Below are 24,985 nucleotides of genomic sequence, written 5' to 3'. Positions count from 1 at the left end.
TTTTCTGTTGGCGTGTTTTTGGAGGTTTTAGTTTTAAAATGTTATATTTTAAAGAAATTCAAACAATAAATACAGTTTTGTGGCTCTTTAATGTGAGTGACAGATCACTGTATTGCCAAAACCAGCCCAATTGACGCTTCACAAAGACCCGCCCCCCTTAGTTACTGTTGCTACTGTATGTCCAACAAGCCATGGCACTCTTACTCCACACATCATGTTTCCATGCAGTGAAAAACACAAACACGCTGACAACGTGCCAACAGACAAGACAGAGCTGGTTACTTCTGGTATGAAACAAAGTCTTAGCATTCAAATTTGGTAATTTGGTCACGTGAATCGACTGTCTTTTCTTATTTGCTTAAAGCATGAAATAAACATGAATGAACATCATAACATATTTAATTTCAACCGCGGAAAGACGTCAATACACACAATTTTTCAAGTTTAAGTCCAACAAACGTAATCTACTCTCCTGTCTGATTTGTTTGTCGGACAAGATGGTGAATTCGGCATTATGTTTGGTCAGATCACCTGTCAATCAAGCAGTTTGCAAAGAGTCAGTTGCTACTCAAAAATAGCCCAATCCTGGCCAAAACTAGCCCAACTGACCATTTGCAAAAACACGCCCTTCTTAGTTACTGTTGCTATGTCCGACAAACAAAGCCGCTCCCACGCCACACATCATGTTCCCACGCAGTGAAAAATACACCACGGAACAAAGAGGAAGCTGACAACATGCTGACAGACAAGACAGACCCGGTTACTTCTGGTATGAAACGAGGTCTCAGCTTTAAAATCTTGGCATTTTTAAAGAAATTCAAACAATAAATACCATTTTGTGGCTCTTTAATGTGTCGTGACAGATCAGTGTATTGCCTTATTGGATCAACTGATGTGAATCAATCGTCTTTTCTTATTTATTTAAAACACAAAATAAACATGAATGGATATCAGAACGTATTTTATTTCAACTGCGGAAAGTCATCAATACACACAATTTTTCAAGTTTAAGTCTACCGAAGTTAATCTACTCTCCTGTCTGATTTGTTTGTCGGACAGAATGGCAGATTCAGCGTTATGATTGGTCAGATCACCTGTCAGTCAAGCTGTTTGAGAAGGGTCAATGGCATTCCGGGGGAAATGGCTATGAAAATTGCACCAAAATCACATTCTGGAGCACAGGGTATTTCGCTTCAACCCATGGACAAAAAAAACACTGCACGGCAGCAGTATAAAAATGGAAAACCGTGGACCTGGCAACACTGTTTCAAATGCAACAGAGAGAGGACCAATACAAACAATTCACTAGAATAACATGGAGTTTTAAACAACACTATACAGGCATTTGATTATTATTATTATAGCAATAATAAAAAGTTCTAATTTAATTTATTAAAGTTTTGCTAAATTAATAAATAGTAAAATATATATATATATATATATATATATATTATTATTATTATTATTATTATTATTATTATTATTTATTTCTTTGATGCATTTGGCAGGCATTATATAAAAAATAAATAAAAAATATATTACTAAACGAATAAATATAAACGTAAAATGAAGCTAGAGTTCAGTTCTGTTTATGCTCATCTTTAATTTGAAATCAAATCATATTCAAATGTCAAAACATACATTTAATTAAAGCACACAACTGATGACAGCTGTTAGTTTAATACCTCAGCAGAATCCTATATATATTGCAGTCTGTGTGAGGGAATTCTTGTAAATGTCAGTATTCCATTAGGCAATGGCGTAAACACTGCAGTGTGCTTTCAGCAGTGTCCTAGAGAGAGGTCAGCCTGTCCTTCCAGCCTCTCCAACAACGCCCCCTACTGGGCATCAGGAGGATTTCCCCTTCCCCATCGGAGATCCGGTCACTCTCACATTGAGCCTTGTGATTAATAGTCTGCTGCAATGCTAAAACTGCCTCAATCTAAAGATTACAGTCCACTGTCTGAATATATAATAAACGGCGTAAGTACAAGAGACAGTAGTTAAGCCCTTAGATGCTGACTCTTTCACAAGCTCATGCATATTTCAAAATATTTAAACATCCCTTGGCTTTTACTAAAAAGATAATAATGTGGCATGAAATGTATGATGTGAATTTATTGAGCTGGCATGCGGAGAGTGGAGAGTTTTTCCTTCTCTGTGTTATGAGACTGTGCCAGGGGGCAGGCCATCTTTCACACTAGCAACAAGTACAGGCAAATACAGGGAATTTAGGAGAGAGAATACATATGATGGACACCTCAGGCATGGCTGGATCCCACGACTAACCTTTCCCATTTAAATTGCTGACCAGCATCCTCATTTACATAACAGAATGCAATCTGGGAAATGTGCAGAACAGACTCGGAGTAAAAGTGCTGAGAGGGTGAAATGAGCTGCATGCTAATCAAAATGATTAGCTATAAGTCACGATGACATGAGAGAACTCATACAGCATTACACTGTCCAGCTGAAAATTCAAATACACAAACAGGCTAGGTATAAAGTTATGACATTAATACACCAAATCTAAAGCTTGGAGATGGGTATTTTCAGGAAACATTAAATTAAAGGAATAGTGCACATAAAAAAACTATCATTTACCGTCATGTCGCTCAAAACCTGTATGACTTTATTTTCTTGGGAATGTAAGAGATTTTGGAGAATGTTGGTAATCAAACCATTTCGGTGACCGTTGAACGTTCACTGTATGTCAAAAAACGCTGATATATTTCTTAAAATATCTATTTTATTTATGTTCCACAGAAAAAAGTAAGTCATATAACAACATATGACAAAAATCAGGGTCATCCTGGTGACTAAAAATTACTAAATTTTCTATGCCTTTAATATATGGCTTTAGAAAACCTTATGATATTATGCTTCCTCACTGTTCCCCATTTGTGTTCCACAGATGAAAAAAATAGTAATAATATAGGTCTGGAATTACATTAATGAGTTTTAATTTTTGCATGCTTTTAATATTGCTCCTGCAAAGCAATACCATTTTTATTTTATTTTATTTTATTTTATTTTACTTTATTTTATTTTCAAATATTTAAAAGCCATTTCCTTTGATAGCACTGTTTAAAAGTTTGGGGTCAGAAAGTTTTTCTAATGTTTTTAAAATAAGTCTCTTCTGCTTACCAAAGCTATGATTATTTGACCAAAAATACAGTAATATTGTGAAATTTATTTATTTAAAAAATGTAATTTAAATGTTATTTTCTGTTGTTGTATATTTAACAATGTAATTTATTCCTGCGATGACAAAGCTGAATTTTCAGTAGTTTTTATTTTATTTTATTTTATGCTCTAAAATAGTGACCACTATTTTATTTTATTTTATTTTATTTTACCATAATTTTACGGTTACTTCATCAGCAGCACTACACAAATACGACATGAATGGGTGTTGAACACTGACATAGAAGACAAGAAATTGTTAAATGAAGGCGTTTTTTTGTCTTCTTCATGCAAAGTATTCTTGTAGCTTCATAAAATTATGGCTGAACCACTGATGTCACATGGACTATTTTAACATTATCCTTACTACCTTTCTGGGCCTCGAACGTGTCATTTACATTGCTGTCTATATGCAGGGTCAGAAAGCTCTCAGAATTCATCAAAAATATATCATAAATCATCATAAATATAATTTGTGTTACGAAGATGAACGAAGGTCTTACAGGTTTGGAACGACATGAAGGCAATGACCCCAAATGACAGAATTTTCATTTTTTTCCATTTACTACTTTTTCAAAATGTATTTATTTATCTATTTATTTTGTCTATAATTTTTTTTTACTGACAAATACAAATGAAATACTGTAAGCAACAGTCTTTGTAAACACTGTATCTAATCTAATAGCAAGCGGCATGAGGTGTCCTGACAACACTTTCCATTAAAAATGAACAATATAGCATAACTGTTATTTTTTAGGAGTGATGCAATAATGCAGCACTGTCAGCATGGATTTTCAGAGGCCTAATCTCACCGCATTGAAGTTGTGGAAGAGCCCAACGCTGTGTGGAGGAGGAGTCTCCATTGGAAACTGCAGGAAGGGCTTCATATCCAGATGAGGCTGGATGACAGTGGGGGTCCGCAGAAATGTAGGGACAGCCCCCGTTCGGTTGATACTTCCTGCGGAGACAAGAAGAAAGAAGTTAAAGACGCCAAACACACTAATTCTTTCTTTTTAACTTTCCAAATGAGCTTAAAATCCTGTCACCGGGTTAAATTTGCAACATCAAGCCTGAATAAAGCGCCTTTGCTCAAATTCTGACTTCTGTGCCACACGGAGGTGAAACACGGAGGCTGAGAGGTGGCTGTGCTGACACATTTTTTGTCAGCACAAAACTCATCAGAGAGATGTCAACCTTTGGTTACGAAACAGCCCCCTCTATCTCTCTCCCTCTCTTTCTGTCTCCCAATCCACATCACCGAGTCTCTGTTCCCTGTCAGCCTGTCTTCTCTTATCCTTTACAGCCCGCGCAACCTCTTGCATGAGACCGTGCGAGGACCCTCTCGTCAGAATTAAGCTTTAGCGAGCAGTTACTTTAAGCTGCTTAATTTCTGCTGCTGGATTTCCTCGCCTCAAATTCCCTGCAGTCTTAAATCTGTTCCCTTCTATCTCTCTCCCTCTTCCTCTCACTGCCTGTCTCCTTCTTAATCTTGGATGATTTTTCGCCTTTCTCCGCTTCTATTTCAAGATTGCTCGTCAAGACTACTCTCTCTAGCGCTGTTGAGATGGTTTCCTCACGTAGGAGACGTCATTAGGCTGTGCTGCAGTCGGGGCTGCGGTGGGCACATGTCAGGATGCGCAAGGAGAAGGAGAAACAGAGCACGCTTGAGAGATATGCTGTCTCAGCCTGGCCACAGCTGTTCCTCCTGCTCTCCTCCTGGAGCCTCAGGCCTGGACGAGCCCTGGCATCATTAACTCAAATTAGGCATGCAAGACTCCTCACTGGCTGCACGGCGCACAGGGAGATAAAGAGCGAGGGAGAGAAGGAGAACAGCAAGAATAAGGAGGCAGGCTGGTTGCAAGATTGCTGGGGAGAGAGAGAGCGAAAGAGAGGGGGAGAAAGTGCCAGTGGTCGCTTGTGGGCACTGCTGGTCCCTGATGCAGTGCTCAACAAAAGTCACATGACTCACACTCTAAATACTCCCTTTTGCTGCAAACGGTTCTCTTCAAAAGTGCCGCAGTGTGCCTTAAAGAGATAGTTCACCTAAACATTAAAAATTGGTCATTTACTAGTGCTCTCATGTTGTTATTTGTTCAAATTAAGAGACACAACAAGAAGACATTTTCTTTAGGTATGTAGTTAGCAGAGCTTTCAAGCTCCAAAAAAGGGACCATTAAAGCACAATAAGATATAAAGAAAGTGAGTCTTATGACTCATTCACTGTATTTCAAGTCTAATGATGCCACATAGACTTAATTTTAAGCCATTATGTCTTGCGATGTCACAGCAAACATCACACATTACTTTTCAATTACATTTTTTTAATTATTAGAATGATTTCTGAAGGATCATGTGACACTGCTGAAAAATCAGCTTTGCCATTACAGGAATAAATTACATTTTAACATGTATTGAAAATACAAAATAGTTATTTTAAGTTGTAATAATATTTAATAATATTTGTTTTTACTCTATTTTTGATCAAATAAATGCAGCCCAGATGAGCATAAGAGACTTCTTTCAAAAACATTACAATAGTTTACTAAACTCAAACTTTTGAATAGTGGCATTTGTTTATGAGTAACTACAAACCAACATTTACCCCTAAACTAGCTAGCCCATAAAAATAATGAAAATGTTAAAATAAATAAATCAGTAAATAATACAATCAATTTGTATAAATAAAACAAAATGTAAAAATATGAAAATGTCTAATTAAACATTAAAACATTCTATTTGGATGTTTATTTAGTATATATTGCTATTAAAAATAATTATAATAATATATAAGAAGAGTTTTAAAGAATTAGTTTACTTGACATGATATGTTCATGCCTTTCTTTCTTCAGCCGTAAAGAAATTGTTTTCTGAGAAAAAATTTTCAGGAATTATCTGCATATAATGGACTTCAATGGTGCCTGCAAGTTTGAACGTCCAAAATGTAGTTTAAATGCAGCTTCAAAGAACTCTATATAATCCCAGCCAAGGAATAAGAATCTTATCTAGCGAAACGATCGGTCATTTTCTAAAAAAAAAAAAAAGTATGTGCTTTTTAACTTCAGATGCTTGTCTTGTCTACCCCTGCGATGTGCGTACTCTGTGTAATCTAGGTCATGACAGTTAGGGTAGATCGAAAAACTCCCATCTCATTTTCTCCTCCAACTTCAAAATCGTCCTACATTGCTGTTTTACGTTTTTTTGTAAAGGGCGTTTGACCTCCTTTGCATATTCATGTTGTAAACACTGGGTCGGTACTTGTGCAGTGATGTAGGATGATTTTAAAGTTGGCGGAGAAAATTAAATGGGAGTTTTTTGACATACCCTAACTGTATTGACCCGGATTACACAGAGTACGCATGCGCATTGCAGAGCTAGATAAGACAAGCATTAGAGGTTAAAAAGCATATTATTCTTTTTTTTTTTAGAAAGTGACGGCTCGTTTTGCTAGATAAGACTCTAATTCCTCGGCTGGGATCATTTAGAGCTCTTTGAAGCTGCATTTAAACTGCATTTTTGACATTCAAACTCGCAGGTACCATTGAAGACCATTATATGGGATAAGAGATAATTCCTGAAATATTTTCCTCAAAAACAACATAGGCCTAATTTCTATAGGACTAAAGAAAGAAAGGCATGAACATCTTGGAAGGCAACAGGGTGAGTACATTATCTGTTAATGTTTGTTCTGGAAGTGAACTACTCCTTTAAACACATCCAAAATTTTGAAACAGGGCTGAAGGGGAAAAATTCTTCTATAGATTGAATAGAAAATAAAACTGCTCATATATAGTACATGATGATGTAGGTTTCTTGCGTCTTGTATATAAGCTACCTTCACGTCCAACATTCATACTGCCATGTCATGTTTGGTTACTATGAATGCAATTCAAGCTTCAGGTAAGAATATTAATGAATAACAACTTTTACATTTTAAAGGGATAGTTCACCCAAAAATGAAAATTACCCCATGATTATGTCACCTTCAAGCCATCGTAGCTGTATTTTCAGATGAATACAATCAGAGTTATATTAAAAATGTCTTGGCTAGTCCAAGCTTTATAATTGCAGTGAATAGCTGTTGAGATTTAAAGTCCAATAAAGTGCACCCATCCATCATAAAAAGTGCTCCACATGGGGTTAAAAAGGCCTTCTTAAGTAAACTGACGCATTTGTATCCATTGTATCCATATTTTAACCTCTAGCTTCTGGTAACTGTTGTACGTGTATTCATGAAAGAGTGGCGTTCCAGCGGATTACATAGAGAAGACAGCAAAAAACAAAACACCCATTATGAATTAGAAGTACAGAATGAGGATTTGTAAAGAAAAATGTTGGAGCATTTCAATATAAGCCAAGAGGAGACTGGTTTTCTTTTGCTGTAAACAAAACTTGGTTCTTGGGAGTCTAGCATACTCTCATCGGAGCTTACGCTACGCCTACATCCTATGTCATCTGCTGAAACGCCACTCTCTTGTGTACTACAATAGGCGAAAGCTAGAGATTACGGCTGACAAGGTTTTAAATATGGATATTTTTTTTACACAAATGCATCAGTTCACTTTAGAAGGCGTTTATTTACCCCCTGGAGCGTTGTGGAGTACATTTTATGATGGATGGATGCACTTTATTGGACTTCAAAATCTCAACAGCCATTTACTGCCATTTATAAAGTTAAAGGATATTTTTTAATATAACTCCGACTGTATTAGTCTTGAGGTTGAGTAAATCATGAGGTAATTTTCATTTTTCGAACTATCCTGTTTTTTAAACGTTTGAAAACCACTGTAACTGAATTGCAAGTAAAGTGATTCAAACAAAATTACAAAAAATTACAAAAAAACAACAGTAAATAGTGACATAACTTTCATTTTTAAGCGAACTATCCTTTTAACTGGCTAAGAGGAAAGAGTTTGTCTGAATAGCACTATGGCCCTCAGCCACATAAACAAGAGAGAAGACAAAGCTCTAATGTCCACCGGCACTCTGTGTGCTTGTCACTGTAATACAGTGCTGACATAATTCAGGACATGTGTGACTGATCCAACCAGAGAGGACCCAAGACCGTTTAGTCTGTCCGCATGCCAGCAGAGAAACGGCACAGATTTGTTGACAACGAGGGAAAGATGTTGAGAGAGAAACACATGGGGGAGCACAACACGAGAGCACTCGAAGCGTGTGGGGGACAGTTGTCCTTGCAGCAGAGTCAAAGTGTGTGTGACAAAACACCACGGCCAGCATGCATAAATCAGGTCCAGTCTGCTTCCTGCCCCTAGTGTATAATTACCTCATTAAATTAAAGAACACTTTCAGGGCCCGGCTCACGCCGTAAATCACGGCGACAGGGTAAGTGCATGCCAGTCCGCGCGTCATGCGTTTATAAAAGCGAGAATAAGATCTCATACTTACTGCTCGGATAACGTATGGAAAATAAAACAATAAAGACCAGCACAATGACAACTGAGATCAGTGGCTTCAAACAAGCACGTTGATTGGACACTGCAGCCCTAGCAGATCCTCCGCTGACAAACAAAGTGCCTTGATGATAATACCAGTGGTCTTAACAGCCTCATCAAGCCCATGTGGCGAAGAGAGAGATGTTGTTCTGCCACCGTATCTGAGTTTGATTCTCCTAACAAGCTGCGGGAACCCGATCGGGCTGGAGAAGGGGGTGGAGGACTGGGCTTTAAAGCCAGGGACACGCTAGGAATCCTGCAACACACGCCGGGGCCTGTAATCACCACGTTCAAAGATCCTGCGGTGAGGGGGCAGCCGGGAACCGAGGGACATGCACGCATGGGGATAAAGGAGCTGGTGTGAAAGGAATCTTTGGGAAGAGGATTTGGGAGAGAGTGATCCAGGGCTGCGTGTGGGTATGGGAGAAGTGCGGGAGAAAGAGTGGGGGAGGAGGGGTTTATAAATAGAGAGAAGGGCACGGGAAGATCAAAGGCGAGAGAAAGCGATTCAACAAACTCAAATAATTCGGAGCCTGTTTGGGCCTGATAAATGGAATCTCAGGCGTGCTTGCCGCTCTCTAATACTGAAGCTTGGCAATCCTATTTCTTAGGCCGCGCGTTTGCCTTTTTCAGAGGGCTGGCGTAATTGCGAGGAGCACGGGGGGAGATAAGGATGAAATGGTTTGGAGATAAGGAATAATCATGATGAGGTCAAGGCTGACACAGCTAGGGAAGGAAAGGAGGGAAGATTTTTGCGATGGCTGCAAAAATAAAAGGATGTTACCGTTAAAACGTGCATAAAAGGCACTGAGCTGTATCTCATTAGGTGGCCGGTCACCTTCAAACCGGGAGGTCAGTAGTTTAATTGGTTGCAATGGAAGAGAAATCGGTGACTTGGTTTCTTCAGGTGCGGAGAGGCACCTAAGGGAACAGCCAAGCGTTTCTAGCCTCAGGCTGCTCCCCTGGGGAACATTAGAGCAAATCTGAATGCATACAGTATTTATAGGGTACAAATTGGTGTCATTTTTTGCTTAGATTTTTGCTCAATTCAGTTCACTGTAGTAAATGCACCCTTCTGACAAAACGTTGGGAATACAAGTTAAAAAAAAAAAATATATATATATATATATATATATATATATAACATGAATGTTGTTTTAAATTTATACATATTTTTAATGTATACATATATACATTCAAATTCAAAAAAATTATTATTAAATTGATTAAATAATAAAATGATTATTAGTATTATTATATTGGCTATACTGGTCAACAGGGCTGCAAATGTAAGCAAATAAATAATAATAATAATAATAATAATTTTAGAAAATTTAATTAATTAATTTTTTTTTTTAATTTTGGGAAAACATTATTATTATTATTATTATTATTATTATTATTTTAATTATTATTTTAATACATTAAATCACATTTTATTTAATTAATTACATTAATAAATCTATAAATGGTTGTTAGTGCTTTTTATACATTTTAAATTTTTAAGAAATTTCCTAATGATTAATATGATTATGAAAACTTACCAATGATTAATATGACTAAAATATCCTGTTTTGTAAAATTATTATTATTATTATTATTATTATTATTATATTTGCTATACTGGTCAACAGGGTTGCAAATGTAAGCAAATAATAATAATTACCAATGATTAATATGACTAAAATATCCTGTTTTGCAAAATTATTATTATTACATTGACTATACTGGTCAACAGGGTTGCAAATGTACGCAAATAATAATAATAATAATAATAATAATAATAATAATAATAGCAATAATTTTGGGAACATATAAAATAATAATAATAATAATTATTATTATTATCATTATTATACATTTAATTAATTCAATTAATACATCAATAAATAGGTTATAAGTGTTATTACTTTATACATTTTTAATTAAACTGTTTAAAGAATTTTTTTTTTACAAATTGCCAATGATTAATATGATCAAAATATCCTGTTTTGTAAAATTATTGTTATTGTTATTATTATTAGTAGTACTAGTAGTAGTAGTAGTATATTGGCTATACTGATCAACAGGGTTGTAAATGTAAGCAAATAATAATAATAACAATAATAACAATACTACTACTACTATTACTACTACTACTAATAATAATAACAATATTAATATATTTTTTACTATTATTATTATTATTATTATTATTAATGAAATACATTAATTAAATTACATTAATAAATATATAAAGGAATGTTTTGCATCCTGTATGTGGAAAGTACCACATACATAATTCATACAGTAAAAAGAAGTGGAATATGAATAAAGAATAAGGGGTGAAATGGTTGCAACAGCAAGAAATGAGAGAAAGGTTAAAAGAAAGAAAAGGATGGCTGGCTTTGGATGAACACAGATGTCCCCTGGCAAGCAGCAGTGGCCCTGAACAAATTGGAGAGAGAGTGAGCGTGTGAGAGAGAGAGCCAGGGTCCCTCAGAGCCCCTCACTGAGCACCTGTCGTGCAGATGATCCAGAGGAGAGTGAGACTGGAGTAAATGCAGATTAATGAGATGAGAGATGCAGATAGATGTTTAGTCCCCTCTGAATCCACCGCTCTCTGTCTGTCTCTCTCTCTTCAGCTTTGTGTTCTATATTCATGGCCATCCTGATGAGTTTTAGATTAGCACCATTCACTGCTGGGGAGTAACTAACTAAAAGTAGACCTCAGGATTCTGCACCAACACTCACGTGATTGTAAAAGGCAGAATTTGGTGCCACCAGTGGCGTAAAAATTCTCCACTTGAGATTCAATGCAATTCAGGTGCAAAAGGTAAATGTATTACTATGTATAAACATTGCAAAAAGTCACATTACACAAAAAGCCCAGATCTTTTCTCTAAAAGCCACCTGCACCGTATATTCCTGAACACAAAGTGCTGTGTAATTACTGCTTGTATTACAGCAGACAGGTGCCATCTCCTTCAACCATCAAACGAAATCTATAAGCAGGAACAGTTGGTGTATATTAGAGGAAGCACTCAGCATGGGACAAAAACTGTTTGTACGGTTTCATTATTTTGCTTTTGAATGTGCGACTCCTCAGATGTTTTAATTATTAAAGTATGCAACGACAACGCGCCACACTGTGTTTGCAATTCATGATTATGTGTCGCAACAGCTTTTCAAACACAGTTTTGAGTCACATTTACATTTGTTTACATAAAGAATAAAGTAGGCTAGGTAAGTGCACTGATTTTTGTTAATATTGCCAGTGACAGTTTTGTCGTGCACTGCTGACACCCGTGCATTTTTTTTGTGCCGGGGAGAGATCTAATTAGCTGAAATCTGAGACAGTCTGGTGATAAGGTCAAGGTATGTCTTCAGCTGTCTACAGTTGTAAATTAGAAGGAAAACAATCAAATCAGCTTTCCAACCAAAATTCATCAGAACTCATCACATCTGCTGATGGGGGAAAAAAAATAAAATCACACACTGTCGCCAGTAAATTAATTTCTTTCTTTTCATTCATCTGTATGCTGACAGACTCGTCCGGTTGGAGACCTGAGCCTATGTCCGTCGTGTCCTCAGCTGTGACCAAGGCAGCAGAAATGGCTCATTCATTTAACCAATTTAGGTCCAATTACTGTGACGGCAGCACAGCACTACTCGCTATTCCAGTCCCGTCTCAGAACGCCAGGGAGAGACAGCCTGCCCCTCATCTGACCGCCAACGCAATCCGCCATCAAAACCAACCTCATGATAAAAACACACACACAGACATGATCTTATCACTGAAACACATAGTGGCTTTCGCTGCTTAAAGAAGTGGCTACAGCAATACGGTAAAAGACACAACATGCATCTGCTAAGTAATGTGATGCTTTCTTAGCATAACCAGTCAAGACTGTGACAAACAAAAAAAAAAACCCAGAAACTTTTAAACATTTTATATGCCTCAATCCAGTGAGTGTTTGGTCACCAGCCGCTTCTATAAGCCACTGGCTGGATTTCGTCACTCAGGCTGAGCACATGAAAGTAGCTCGAGGTCTGTGGAGAGAGCTACTCATTAAGATTCTTATTTAATTAGAATGAACACACTTCTCGACGCTTCTGCACTTCGCCTGGCTTCCTTCAGCCTAAACTCAAGTGTGTCAACAAATATGAGAGAAAAAACATATGCGTAAAACTCAGTTTATTAAAAACTAACTACTGCAGTTTCACAGTCCAGCGTCTGTAATAAAAGAAATGAATGTCTGAAATGGAATATTATCATACTGCTTACAGTATACTGTTTACTGTTTGCTTAAAACAGTATGTGAAACAGTATGCAATATACGGTGCTAAATGTTTTATTTATGCATAAAACATAAGCAAAGGCATGAGACTTCATAAGATCATAATCACTGGCTGCATTTAGAATTGAATGGTAGCGTACTATTTATTGCACACTGTAAAGTATATACTGTATTTTGCTATAGTATGATCAAAAACAGTATATTGAGCATGACAAGACTGTACAAGATCATTGGCTGTGTCTGGAATAGAATATTAGTATACTGCTTACTACATACACTACCAGTCAAACTATTTTGAACAGTAACATTTGTAATGTTTTTTAAATAAGTCTCTTCTGCTCACCAAGACTGCATTTATTTGCTCCAAAGTACAGCAAAAACAGTACAATTTTGAAATATTTTTGCTATTTAAAATAACTGTTTTTTATTTGAATATATTTTAAAATGTAATTTATTCCTGTGATTTCAATGCTGATTTTTTAGCATCATTACTCCAGTCACATGATCCTTCAGAAGTCATTCTAATATTCTGATTTGCTGCTCAAAAAATATTTATTATCATTATGTTGAAAACAGCTGAGTAGAATTTTTTTTAGGTTTCTTTGATGAATATTTTAATAATATAATAAAACTGTTTTTTGAACAGCAAATCAACATATTAGAATAATTTTTGAAGGATCGTGTGACTGGAGTAATGATAATGAAAATTTAGCTTTGATCACAGGAATAATTATTTAATATTACATTTTAAAATGTATATTCAAATAGAAAGCAGTTATTTTAAATAGTAAAAATTATTCACAATATTACTGCTTTTGCTGTATTTTGGATCAAATAAATGCACGCTTGGTGGGCAGAAGAGACTTTAAAAAACATTAAAAATGTTACTGTTCAGAAACTTTTAACATAACCCTCTAAATATTTTAAACCATATTATATCACACTGTTGTCACACAACTTCACTATTTTGCACGTAAAAAAAGTTATAATCTTGGAAATAATAAATGTGGTTACTTTGCTTTTTTTTTTTTTTCTGAAAGAAGGCTGCATTTATTTGATCAAAAATACAAAAAAGTTTGTATTTTGTAAAAATATAAAAAAAGTTTGTGAAATGTTCTTCCCTTAAAAACAAACAATCTGCCATCAAAACCATCCAAAAACACACATAAAAAAAACTTAAACAGGGAAAAAATAGGAAAAACAATATGATTATTATTAATGTTAAAAACAGTTGCGCTGCCTAATATTTTATGAAAATATTTTTGAACAAATATTTTAATAGTTTTATATATACATTTGTGACCCTGGCTATAAAAACCCAGCTAAAGTCATTTTTTTGTAATTTACTGTTTTCTATATACAATCATCCTTCATATAGTAATGAACAATCTGTAAAAATGTAATCTTGATATCTTTAATACTGACTGTGTGAAATTAATGCTCGAAATAAAACTTTGATGCTTGTTATCTCATGATTAGGTTTTAAGACTTTAGTCTGGATTTCACAGACAGGGTTATATTTTTTTCAGGATTATTTGATGAAATAGAAATCTTTCGTACATTTATATATGTCTTTACAGTCACCATTGATTAATGCAATCCATCCTTGCTAAATAAAATTAATTTATTTAAAAAAAAAAACTTACTCCCACACTTTGACACCACAGTAAGTGTGTATTAAACAAAACACACATACTGTGCACAATGTACATGCTGCATACAACAGAAATTGTTTGGTCAAACATAGTTTATAAGTATAGAAGGCAATATGACTGTCTCAGCCCTTTAAATGACCCATGTTAAAAGGCGAACCGATTCAAGCAACACATTTCTGCTGTCACTGGAACCGTCTGGCTGCGTCGCATGCTATATTTGGCCACAAGGAGGTGCTACTGTGACCTTCCCAGCTGACCCTTCTGCAGATATCAAACAGGATATAAATCCCTTTTATCCTTTTTTCACAGCTCTTAATCAATTAGTCCCCCCCTTCTCTATCTTTAGGCCCTGCAGTATCAACCCCACCCCAAGAGCTTCTGATGTTAAGTAGAAGTTTTGCAGGGAGATAAAAACTTCTCCCCAATTGCATGTGCTCAGCACTTTTTAAAGCACAACCTGACCATCATGTCTTGCTACACGAGCCATGTCTGCGGTCCGTGTGTGTGCGTGCTGCGAGTGAGGTGAACAAAGAGATGATTGACTGTGATAAGCCTCCAAGACGCTGCAGCGGGAGGCCGGTATGAGCCCCAGCATGTCTGACATTAATCCCACACATCATTCCTACACAAACATACATAAACACACGTTCACGGTTGCGTGCTTCTACTGCGCGGTGCTCTGTCTTGGCTGAATACTAAGAGAGACAGAAAAAAGGTTACGAGAAAATAGTGTGAAGCAGCTAAACGATTTGTATTTTTGTGTGTGTGAGAAAAGAGCGACAGTAAAAGAGAGGAAAACAGATGAAGAATGTGTGTCCTGTCAAACCTGTGATTTAAAATGTCACCACAAATTATACGCCTGTGGGAGATGCACCATCATAATGGCCCAAATGATATTTACGGGTGCTATAATTTCAGTATTTTATGATGATTTACTCCAACCTGAATTATACATTGGGTTGTAGCATGCGCACATATTTAGAAGGTCACCATATCGGTTCAAATCCGACCACGGACTCTAAATTAGATTAAATCAAAGCGGGTGTTAAATGAGCTTGTGTTGAATAGGGATCCGTCTGATTTAAGCACTTCTGTAAATGGACACAGACAAACTAGACTCGCACAGCTAGCCGTGCAGCCTCCCTCACCTCTCAAACCAGAGTCCATATAGTCCACAAGAAAAAATAATAGTTAAATTTATAAAAATTGATTCTTAATACTGTGTTACCTGAACGATCCACAGCGGGGTTTTTTTCTTTTTAGTGTTAGTTGTTCATGAGTCCCTTGTTTGTCCTGAACAGTTAAACTGCCTGCTGCTCTTCAGAAAAATCCTTCAGGTTCCACATTTTGTGTATTTGAACTCTTTCCAACGACTGTATGATTTTGAGATCCATCTTTTTTTTTTTTTTTTTTTTTTTTTTTTTTTTTTTTTTTACAGAGGACAACTAAGGGACTCATATGCTATTACAGAAGTTTCAAACACTTACTGATGCTCCAGAAGGAAAGAATGATGCAATGCATAAAAGAGCCGGGGGGTGAAAACTTTTGGACTTTTTGAAGATCAGGGTAAATTTAACTTGTTTTGTCTCTAGGGCACATATATCTTCTGAAGGGCAGTACTAAATGAAAACAAATATGATATTTATGCAAAATAAGAAAAATGTACACATCTTCATTCTGTTCAAAAGTTTACACCCCCGGCTCTTAATGCATGGTTTTTCCTTCTGAAGCATCAGTGAGCGTTTGTACCTTCTGTAATACTTGCATATGAGTCCCTCAGTTGTCCTCAGTGTGAAAAGATGGATTTCAAAATCATACAGTCATTGTTGGAAAGGGTTCAAAATACAAAAAAAGGCGGGAAAACCAAAGAATTTGTGAGACTTGAAGGATTTTTCTCAAGAACAGTGGGCGGTTTAACTGTTTAGGACAAACAAGGGACTCATGAATAACTATCACTAAAAAAAAAAATAAAATAAAAACACAGCTGTGGATCACTCAGGTAACAACACAGTATTAAGAATCAAGTGTATGTAAACTTTTGAACGGGGTTATTTTTATAAATTCAGCTATTATTTTCTCTTGTGGACTATATGTAAACGTCTTTTATGTGAAATACCTTATTCAGGTCAGTACTAAATAATAAATAACATTTTGTATGATCCCTCTTATTTTGGTAAAATATTGAACATTTTGCAGATTCTGCAAGGTGTATGTAAACTTTTGACCTCAACCGTAGGGTAGTCTACAAAGTACTTGTTAGTAGTGCTGGGCAATATACCGGTAACATACGTAAGCAGAACCCTTGGAGATCCACTGCATTCACTTCTGAATAATGGTTGGAAAACTTTTAGAATTAATAATAACTGAGCCAGAGACGCAGAAGCAGAACACTCACTGTTCACGATGTGTGAAATATAGGAAGAAAATTCAAAATACTGACCTGGGGGTGACGGGTTTATATGAATGTATCTCTGAGAGGAACTGACTGTCTAAAGCGAAGTTTAGATGGTGTATTTTTTTCATCGTCCTTCGTTTAATGCATATCAATGTAGTATTTGAAAGCGCTGCGCTGCTTAGTTTACCTCAAAACTGTGTGTGCAACACAAACAACAAAATAGTCATTTCATTACACCACACCGCTATTGAAAAACGAATTGTGATTATAAAAACTATACCATTCTGGAAAAGAATCTGATGCTAAAATATAGTTATGTTATTAGCATCACTATTTTAGTCAGTTATTTCTCAAACCCTGTATCCATTACTAGCAAGTAATCTTACACACACAAACAGATATAACTGCACACATGGCCTATTTTCAGACAGGACGGTTTCCAGTGGCTAAATAGGGGTGAAGTAATGACAGACAACACGTGTGTAATGACACCCCGTTGAGATAATAGACAGCCCAAGACGTAAAGCCCCAGATCGGACCGTGCTTTGATCTTATAAGCAGGTGATTCAAGGCTGCGAGGCTTTAATTACCCGTCTGTCTCTCATGGAAAAGTGCTGAGTCTGTCTGTAGAGTTACTGGCCAGATGCAGTCGTGCTGAAAGTACCTTTGCTCCGCTCTGAAACTGATTAAAGTTGGACAGAAGTTCACAGGTACTTTCTGTCTTCATCTCCGCCCCATCTGCGGCCCCAGCATTATACCTCCCCCTCACGGCCCAGGGCTCCATGCACGTGTTACAGACGCAGAAGCAGATTCACACCCTAATCCTCTGATAAATCTGGTCTTGGCTCCACCGTGGGGCCCGACGGTGGTTCTTCCCTACAGTGGGAAGCAGAATGGCTTGTGGGAGAAGGGCTCTGGACACACTTCAAGTCCAGACAGGAACCGCTCAAAGCTGGTTAGAATATAAGCCATCAACTATTAAGAAAAACTCATAAGAGAAAGTTAAAACCAATAAAATGATTTGCTTTTCCTTGCAAATTGCATGTTTGATCATAAGTTTTCTGTAGGGATTTTAAAATTTAGAAATACAAAGAATTCAACACTTTTTTATAAGGAACTATGAAACTATGAAAATGATGAGATTACTCAAATATGAAAATTTATATATGAATAATTTACAAATTTTATATATGAATAATTTACAAATGATAAATATGTATTTATTATTTTATATTTAAAATAAATTTAAAGCCCTAATTTTAGCACATTAAATGTGTCATTTACACAAATCTACACAAAGAACAAAAATATATATTAATGATTTAAAAATACTTCTTACGTACAAACTACGTACAAAATACTGTAATATATTTTAGGATTTTTCTAGCACATTAAATGTGTCATTTACACAAATCAACACAAAAAACGCAACACTTCTTAATTTATTTTATAAAGGAACTATACAAATGATGAGATTTAACACTTAAATATAAAAAAAATCTATGAACAATTTAAAAATCTTTTTAAAAATGTTGTTACAAAAGATGTAAATGTAAAAACTGTACTAAATATTGTGATATTTTAAAAAATAATAAGTATTTATTATCGTAAAATAAGAATATAATTAATTAAATGCTTTAATTGTAACAGTTTTAATTTTTAATTTATTTTATAAAGGAACAATGAAAATGATGAGATTACTCACTTAAATTTGAAAAAATATCTATGAATAAAATAAAAATATTTTAAAAAATGTTGTTACAAAAAGAATTAAACGTAAAAACGATGTCCAAAATATTATAATATATTAAAAGTAATAAGTATATACTTAAAATAAGAATACGATCAATTAAAAGCTCTAATTTAACATTTTTCTAACACATTAAATGTGTAATTTACACAAATCTACAAAAAGAACTCATCACTTATTAATTTATTTTATAAAGGAACAATAAAAATGATGGGATTACTTGAAAAAAATATCTATGAATAATTACTTTTTAAAAATGTTGTTACAAATAAACGTAATGTAAAAACTGCCCAAAATATTGTAATATATTAAAAGTAATAAGTACATACTTAGAATAAGAATAAAATAATTTGATTTATTTTGTTTATTATTTAAAAAAAGGAACTACAAAATTAGATCACTTAAATATTTAACAAGATTTAAAATATTTAAAAATATATAATTTAAATATAAAATATCTTTCAATCTAAATGTACAATAATTGACAGTTCTAATTTAATTAAATTTATATAATACATTCCCAAAATATTCTAAAATAATAAGTATAGGATTAACAACTGACAGTAATAAACTCTAACATTTAGCATTACTATAACAGCAAACTGCACAAGCCAAAACTTGTTCATTTGTTGTTTTTTCACTAAAAAAGAACTACAAAATTAGATTATTGTAAGATTACACACTTAAATATCTAAAAAAAAAAAAAAACAATGTAAACACTTTTTAATATTCTAAATGAACAATAATTGACAGTGCTAATTATAAAATAACCTTAACACCTTGAATACATCTGACTCATGATGAGTCATTCACTAAATGCAATCAAAGTGGTTATTGCGGCGTATTATTATTACGTATTACTGTGGTGTACTACTCATTTGATCTGTTTAGAGATGTTTTCATCAAGGGAATGATTGCCTAGCTTTACAGAGAAAACAAATAGATGTATTGAGGTCAATGCCTACAGTACAAACAAAACCCTCTTATTACTAGAGGAGAATGAACAAACAGACAAACAGACAAGAGACCAGCCAAACAAGAGTGCATACACTCATACGAAAGATCACGGACGCAAAAATATACACGTGTATAACGGACTCGAATGCATTCCTCTTACTCCACACCGCTAAAGCGCTATCAAACTGACAGATATCCTATAAGGATACCGCTGATTCACTTTACATTAGCGTTCATTAATCTCTCACCCCATTCCTCTACCTCTCCACCTCTTTTATCCTCCCTGAGCTATTCTTCCTCAAGTTTCTATCATTTTCTTCCTATTGTTATAAATTGCCCATGTTTGGCTGAGGGCCAGCTTGACTGGTAAGATGATCCATTCTTATCCAGCTGCATCTATGTGAATGTTCCTGGCTGTAGGGCACACCGGAGTCTTTGATGGATGGCAGGATGGCGTGAAGTCCTCAGGGTGAATGGGAAAAGGGGATGTATGCTAGAAAGAAAGAGAGAAAGAGAGGAAGAAGGGGGGCAGCTAATGACCTAATGCGACTTTTATCCATATCCTCATTGGCAATTACAGTAAGAGACCAGCATAACGACACGCTGCCCTCGAGAGTTCAACCATTTGATCCTTAATCAGTCTCAAGCGTCTTTGCCCTGACCCTTTGAATAATGCGGTTATCTTTTAACTGGCCCTGTGCCCTGAAAGCGCAAGGACTCTCTTACTTGCGTCCTCCACCACAAAAGAAACACTGCGTCTTTGACCGATGCTGTGAAACGTGGACACTCCCTTGTTTTATTCACTTCTAGAGCTTCCCTACAGCAGTTTCCCATCTATCCTCTCTCAATCTGTATCTATAACCTCCCCCCTCCCCATTAAAAGTCTGGGGTGCACGCCCAGGAAAAACAATAGCCGTCCTGTCGTTCTCAAAGCCTCCTGCCCTCAGGTATGAAATCCTATCAGTCAGCACAAATGGCTGGATTAGGCCAAATTCATCTGGGCTGGGAGATTCCTGCACTGATAACAGGGAGGAACGTGGGTAAGATGATCCAGTAGCAGCTCCTGGAGGCCTCCATGTAAGCCTCTGTTTCTTTAAAAAGGAAAAACTGCAGAATAAGTCACAGTACATGAATAATGGAGGAGGGTTTGCTCAGCGAAGGAAAGGTTCATATCTGTGGAGTGGTGGTGTGCTTTTTGGTGGCATGATAAACGAGTGTATCTAGCGCTCTCTACGTGTACCATTAGCGCCATCGGTCCAATCACTTTAAGTGCTCTGAGCTCTTTGAACGTGACGTTACTGGTGTATGTTCACAGGAGGCTGATTGTCCTTAACATTGTCCTTAACTTCTAGGGCATTGCTAGGTGGTTGTTTACTGCTCCAAGTCAAAAGAGTACTTTTTTTCCTTATCACCCACTGAGAAAATCTTCAATCACTGAGAACAATAATTACACTTTTCCTTAGTAAGCAGAACAGTTTAAAGTTGCTTACATACAGTTCAAAAGGTTGGGGTTGGTAAGATTTTTCTAATGTTTCTGACAAGTATCATCTTATGCTCACTAAGGTTATGTTTATGTTTATTTTATTAAAAATACGTTAAAAAGATTAAGTTCAGAACTTTAACTGAAAATAGGTTTTTTTTTTTTTTTTTACCATTTTGAAAGGCTTATTTTTTGGCTTAATATTTTTCTGGAAACCTTAGGGTTTTTTTTTTTTATTTTTTGAAAGTTTAAACAAACAGCATTTAAAAAATATATAAATAAAAAATGTTCGAGGAATCATTTGTAACATTAGAACAGTGATTCTCAACCAGGTGGCCGGACCCACAGGGGCTTCAGCAAACTTCTAAGGAGGCCGCAGAATGACTTAATATGATTAAAATAAGACAAAACAAGCATTAAAATAAATTAAAGCAACTTTCTTTTGAAGAACCAGGCTTCCCACTGTCTTGGAAAACTTGGATATACTGCATGAGGAAGTCTAATATTAAAAATGTGATTTATAATTTTAAAAATGTGATTTGCTGTTACCTGAAAAGTCATGTAAATTATGAATACTATTCTAAAACAAATGTATATTTTACTAGTTATGCCAAGCTCTCAAATATTTTATTGGGTAGAAACTGTGAGTAATATTTTAGAAAAATAAAAATGTACAAAAAATAAATAAATAAAAATAAAAATAAACAAAAACATATACACACTACCAGTCAAATTGAATGTTTTTAACAAAGTCTCTTCTACTCACCAAGCCCGGTTTTATTTGGGCCAAAATACAGCAAAAGCAGTAATATTGTGAAACATGTTTACTATTTAAAATAGCTGCTTTCTCTTTGAAATTTAAAAATGTAATTTATTCCTGTCATCAAAGTTAAATTTTTTGCATCATTACTCCAGTCTTCAATGTTACATGATCAGAAATCATAAATAATTTTTTTTATTATTATTATTGTTATTATGTTAAACAGCTGAGTACATTTTTTTCAGGATTCTTTGAGGAATAGAAAGATCCAGGTTATAGAAATCAATACTTTTATTTAGCAAGGATCCTTTAAATCAATCAAAAGTGATGATAAAGACATTTATAATGTTGCAAAAGATTTCTATTTCAGATAAATGCTGTTCTTTTGAGATTTCTATTCATCAAAGAATCCTGAAAAAAATCCACTCAGCTGTTTTCAACATAATAATAATGATTTTTGAGCAGCAAAACAGAATATTAGAATGGTTTCTGAAGGATCATGTGACTGGAGTAATTCAGCTTTGAAATCGCAGGACTAAATTACATTTTAAAATATATTCAAAAAGTTACTTTGAATAGTAAAAATATTTCAAAATGTTACTGTTTTTGCTCTAGTTTGGATCAAATAAATGCAGGATTGGTGAGCAGAAGAGACTTCTTAAAAAACATTAAAAATCTTACTGTTCAAAAACTTTTGACTGGTAGTTTATAAAACAAATCCTTATCCAGTAAATCACAAACAACAGAAGAAGAAATCATGTAAACTAATTAGTTAAAAACCCTAAAGAAAAAAATTGAATCCTGAAATGTAATTATTTCAATTATAATTAATTAGATCAAAGAATTAAAGAATCTATTATAATTCACTATAATTTCTTATTTATTTATTATTTATTCTAATTTAGTTACTTTAGTGTTTATTCACTTATTTATTCCTAAAGGAACTAGGAGCATTAAATTAAATGAAAAAAATTTAAATAAGTTTTGAAAACAAAACTAGAGCTACAAAGCCCTCAGAAATTATTGTGGACAGTGTGTTAAGAGACGCCGCATTAGAAATCTCTTTGCTGTCACTTTTAATCAATTTTAAGCTTAAAGTATTAATTTACTAAAAGAAAAAACTAACCACTAATACTAAACTTTTGGACAGTAAAAAGTAAATGAGAATTGGGGCTGCAAATTGAAAAAATTAAAGAATCATAAAGTAGTTGTACATTCTTCTAAAGCCAAAAAATAGTTTGAAACAAAGTTATACACTAAAAATCATGAGAGTTTAAACTACTAACTAGCAATATCTGATCTGTAAACAAATTCAGGTCTTTTTAATGTATTGTTTGACCTGGTCCACAAAACCAGGCTGTCCACAAAACAGCCTTATCAAGTTGTCGTTCAACTTTCAACCTGAAGTGTTTAAAAGCTCTCACTACACGAGAGGGAAAGATTATAAAGGGAAGGACTATTTTTATGATATTTTTATGGTTCTTTTGGGTTATTTTTAAAGCTTGTAGGCTCCAAAAGAGTCTCTAGGTCCTGTATATTATTTCAAATTTCTAATAAAGTCATACAGGTTATAACAACATGAAGGCGAGTAAATGTTTTCATCTTTTGGTGAACTAATCCTTTAAAACCGAGAGATACAGATACTGAGATACACAGAGATGAGAGTGAGAGAGAGCAAGAGAAAAAACAAGCAGGGAACTGGGTTAGTCTGAAAACATATTCTCTTTGAACGTAAAGGTCCCAAAGGCGGCGTGCAAAAGAAAAGGCAGAGGAAGACAGAGAGGGGAATCCTGACCTGCTTCTATGAATCTCACACTTCAACACCACTCTCCCAGAATCCTGTCACCTAATATAACTGACTGCAGAATAGTTTAATTCTCAGAAGGAAGTGTGTTCATTTAACATTCATCTAGCAGTGACTGAATCGCACACTGAACAGCGAGAACCAGCTATTAATAAGTCATCCTTAGGCTACTTGTCTACATCTAGAAAATACATTCACAGCTCCAGGAGGGTCTAATCCCCATTTAACCTTGAGTGTGTACAGCATGTACTGCATGGTTTTTCATATCTCCCTCTTTCACACTCACACACACACATACATACAGAATCACACGTCTGTAACACATGCTTACATCCAACAACTGTGTACTGGTAGTCTCCTTATATAAAGACTACGGCTGACCTTGCACTCCAGCTGAATACGAGAGGAGGAAGAAGAGAGGAGGAGGCGGTAGAACTGAGCATAAGGTAAGAGAATGAGAAAGGCTGACTAGTGACGTAGCACCATATTGTGTTCTCTCCTCTAATCGCTCCCACTGTTTTTTTTTCCTTCTCTCTGCTTTTTTAGTTTTGTTTCCTTCTCTCCTCTTTTTCACTGTTTTGTTTCCAGTCCTCCCCTGTTGCGGTTTTGTTTCTTCATTTTCTCTCCTTGTAGTTTTGTCTCCTTTTCTCTCCTCTTTAGTAGTTTCCTCCTCACCTTTCTTTTATACAGTTTTGTGTCCTGTCATCGTCTCCTCTCCTTTTTTGTTTCTTTTTGGTTTCTTCCTCTCCTCAGTTTTGTTTCTACTCCTTTTTATTGTTTTGCTTCCTCACATTTGCTTTCTACAGTTTTGTCCTCTCTTCTCTTTTTAAGTTTTGTCCTCCTCTCCTTTTCTTTTTACAGTTTTGTTTCCCTTCTCCTTTTTTAAAATTAGTTTCCTACTTTTCTTTTTGTTTTACAGTTTTGTTTCCTTCGCTTCTCTTTTTTACAGTTTTGTTTGCTTCTTTTCTCTTTTTTTACAGTTTTGTTTGCTTCTTTTCTCTTTTTACAGTTTTGTTTCCTCCCCTTCTTTTTGGTTTTGTTTCCTGCTCTTCTCTCCTTTTTAGTCGTTTCCTCCTTTTCTTTCCTTTTTAGTTTTGTTTCCTCCTCTTCTCTTCTTTTCAGTTGTATTTTCTCCTCTCCTCTTTTTTTACAGTTCTGTTTCCTCCTCTCTCCTTTTTAGTTTTGATTTGTCCTTTTTCCCTTTTTAGTCTCCTTTTTATTTTTTCTCCTGTCCTCTTCTTTTTACATTTTATTTCCTCCTCTTC

At 35.1% G+C, this 24,985-nt stretch overlaps 1 protein-coding gene across 1 annotated transcript in view; it reads right to left on the bottom strand.

The window, feature by feature from the left end:
* The window catches only part of znf385a (zinc finger protein 385A), a 103,292-nt gene that overhangs the window by 38,102 nt on the left and 40,205 nt on the right, over nucleotides 1-24,985 (bottom strand). The window contains 1 exon segment of the mRNA XM_051096342.1: nucleotides 3,999-4,144. Coding sequence (XP_050952299.1) covers nucleotides 3,999-4,144 — 146 coding nt within the window.

This window comes from Labeo rohita, chromosome 23, assembly GCF_022985175.1.
Source record: "Labeo rohita strain BAU-BD-2019 chromosome 23, IGBB_LRoh.1.0, whole genome shotgun sequence".
NCBI lineage: Eukaryota > Metazoa > Chordata > Actinopteri > Cypriniformes > Cyprinidae > Labeo > Labeo rohita.
The sequence above is the reverse complement of the archived record's forward strand: the minus strand, read 5'-3'. Positions and strand labels throughout refer to the sequence as shown.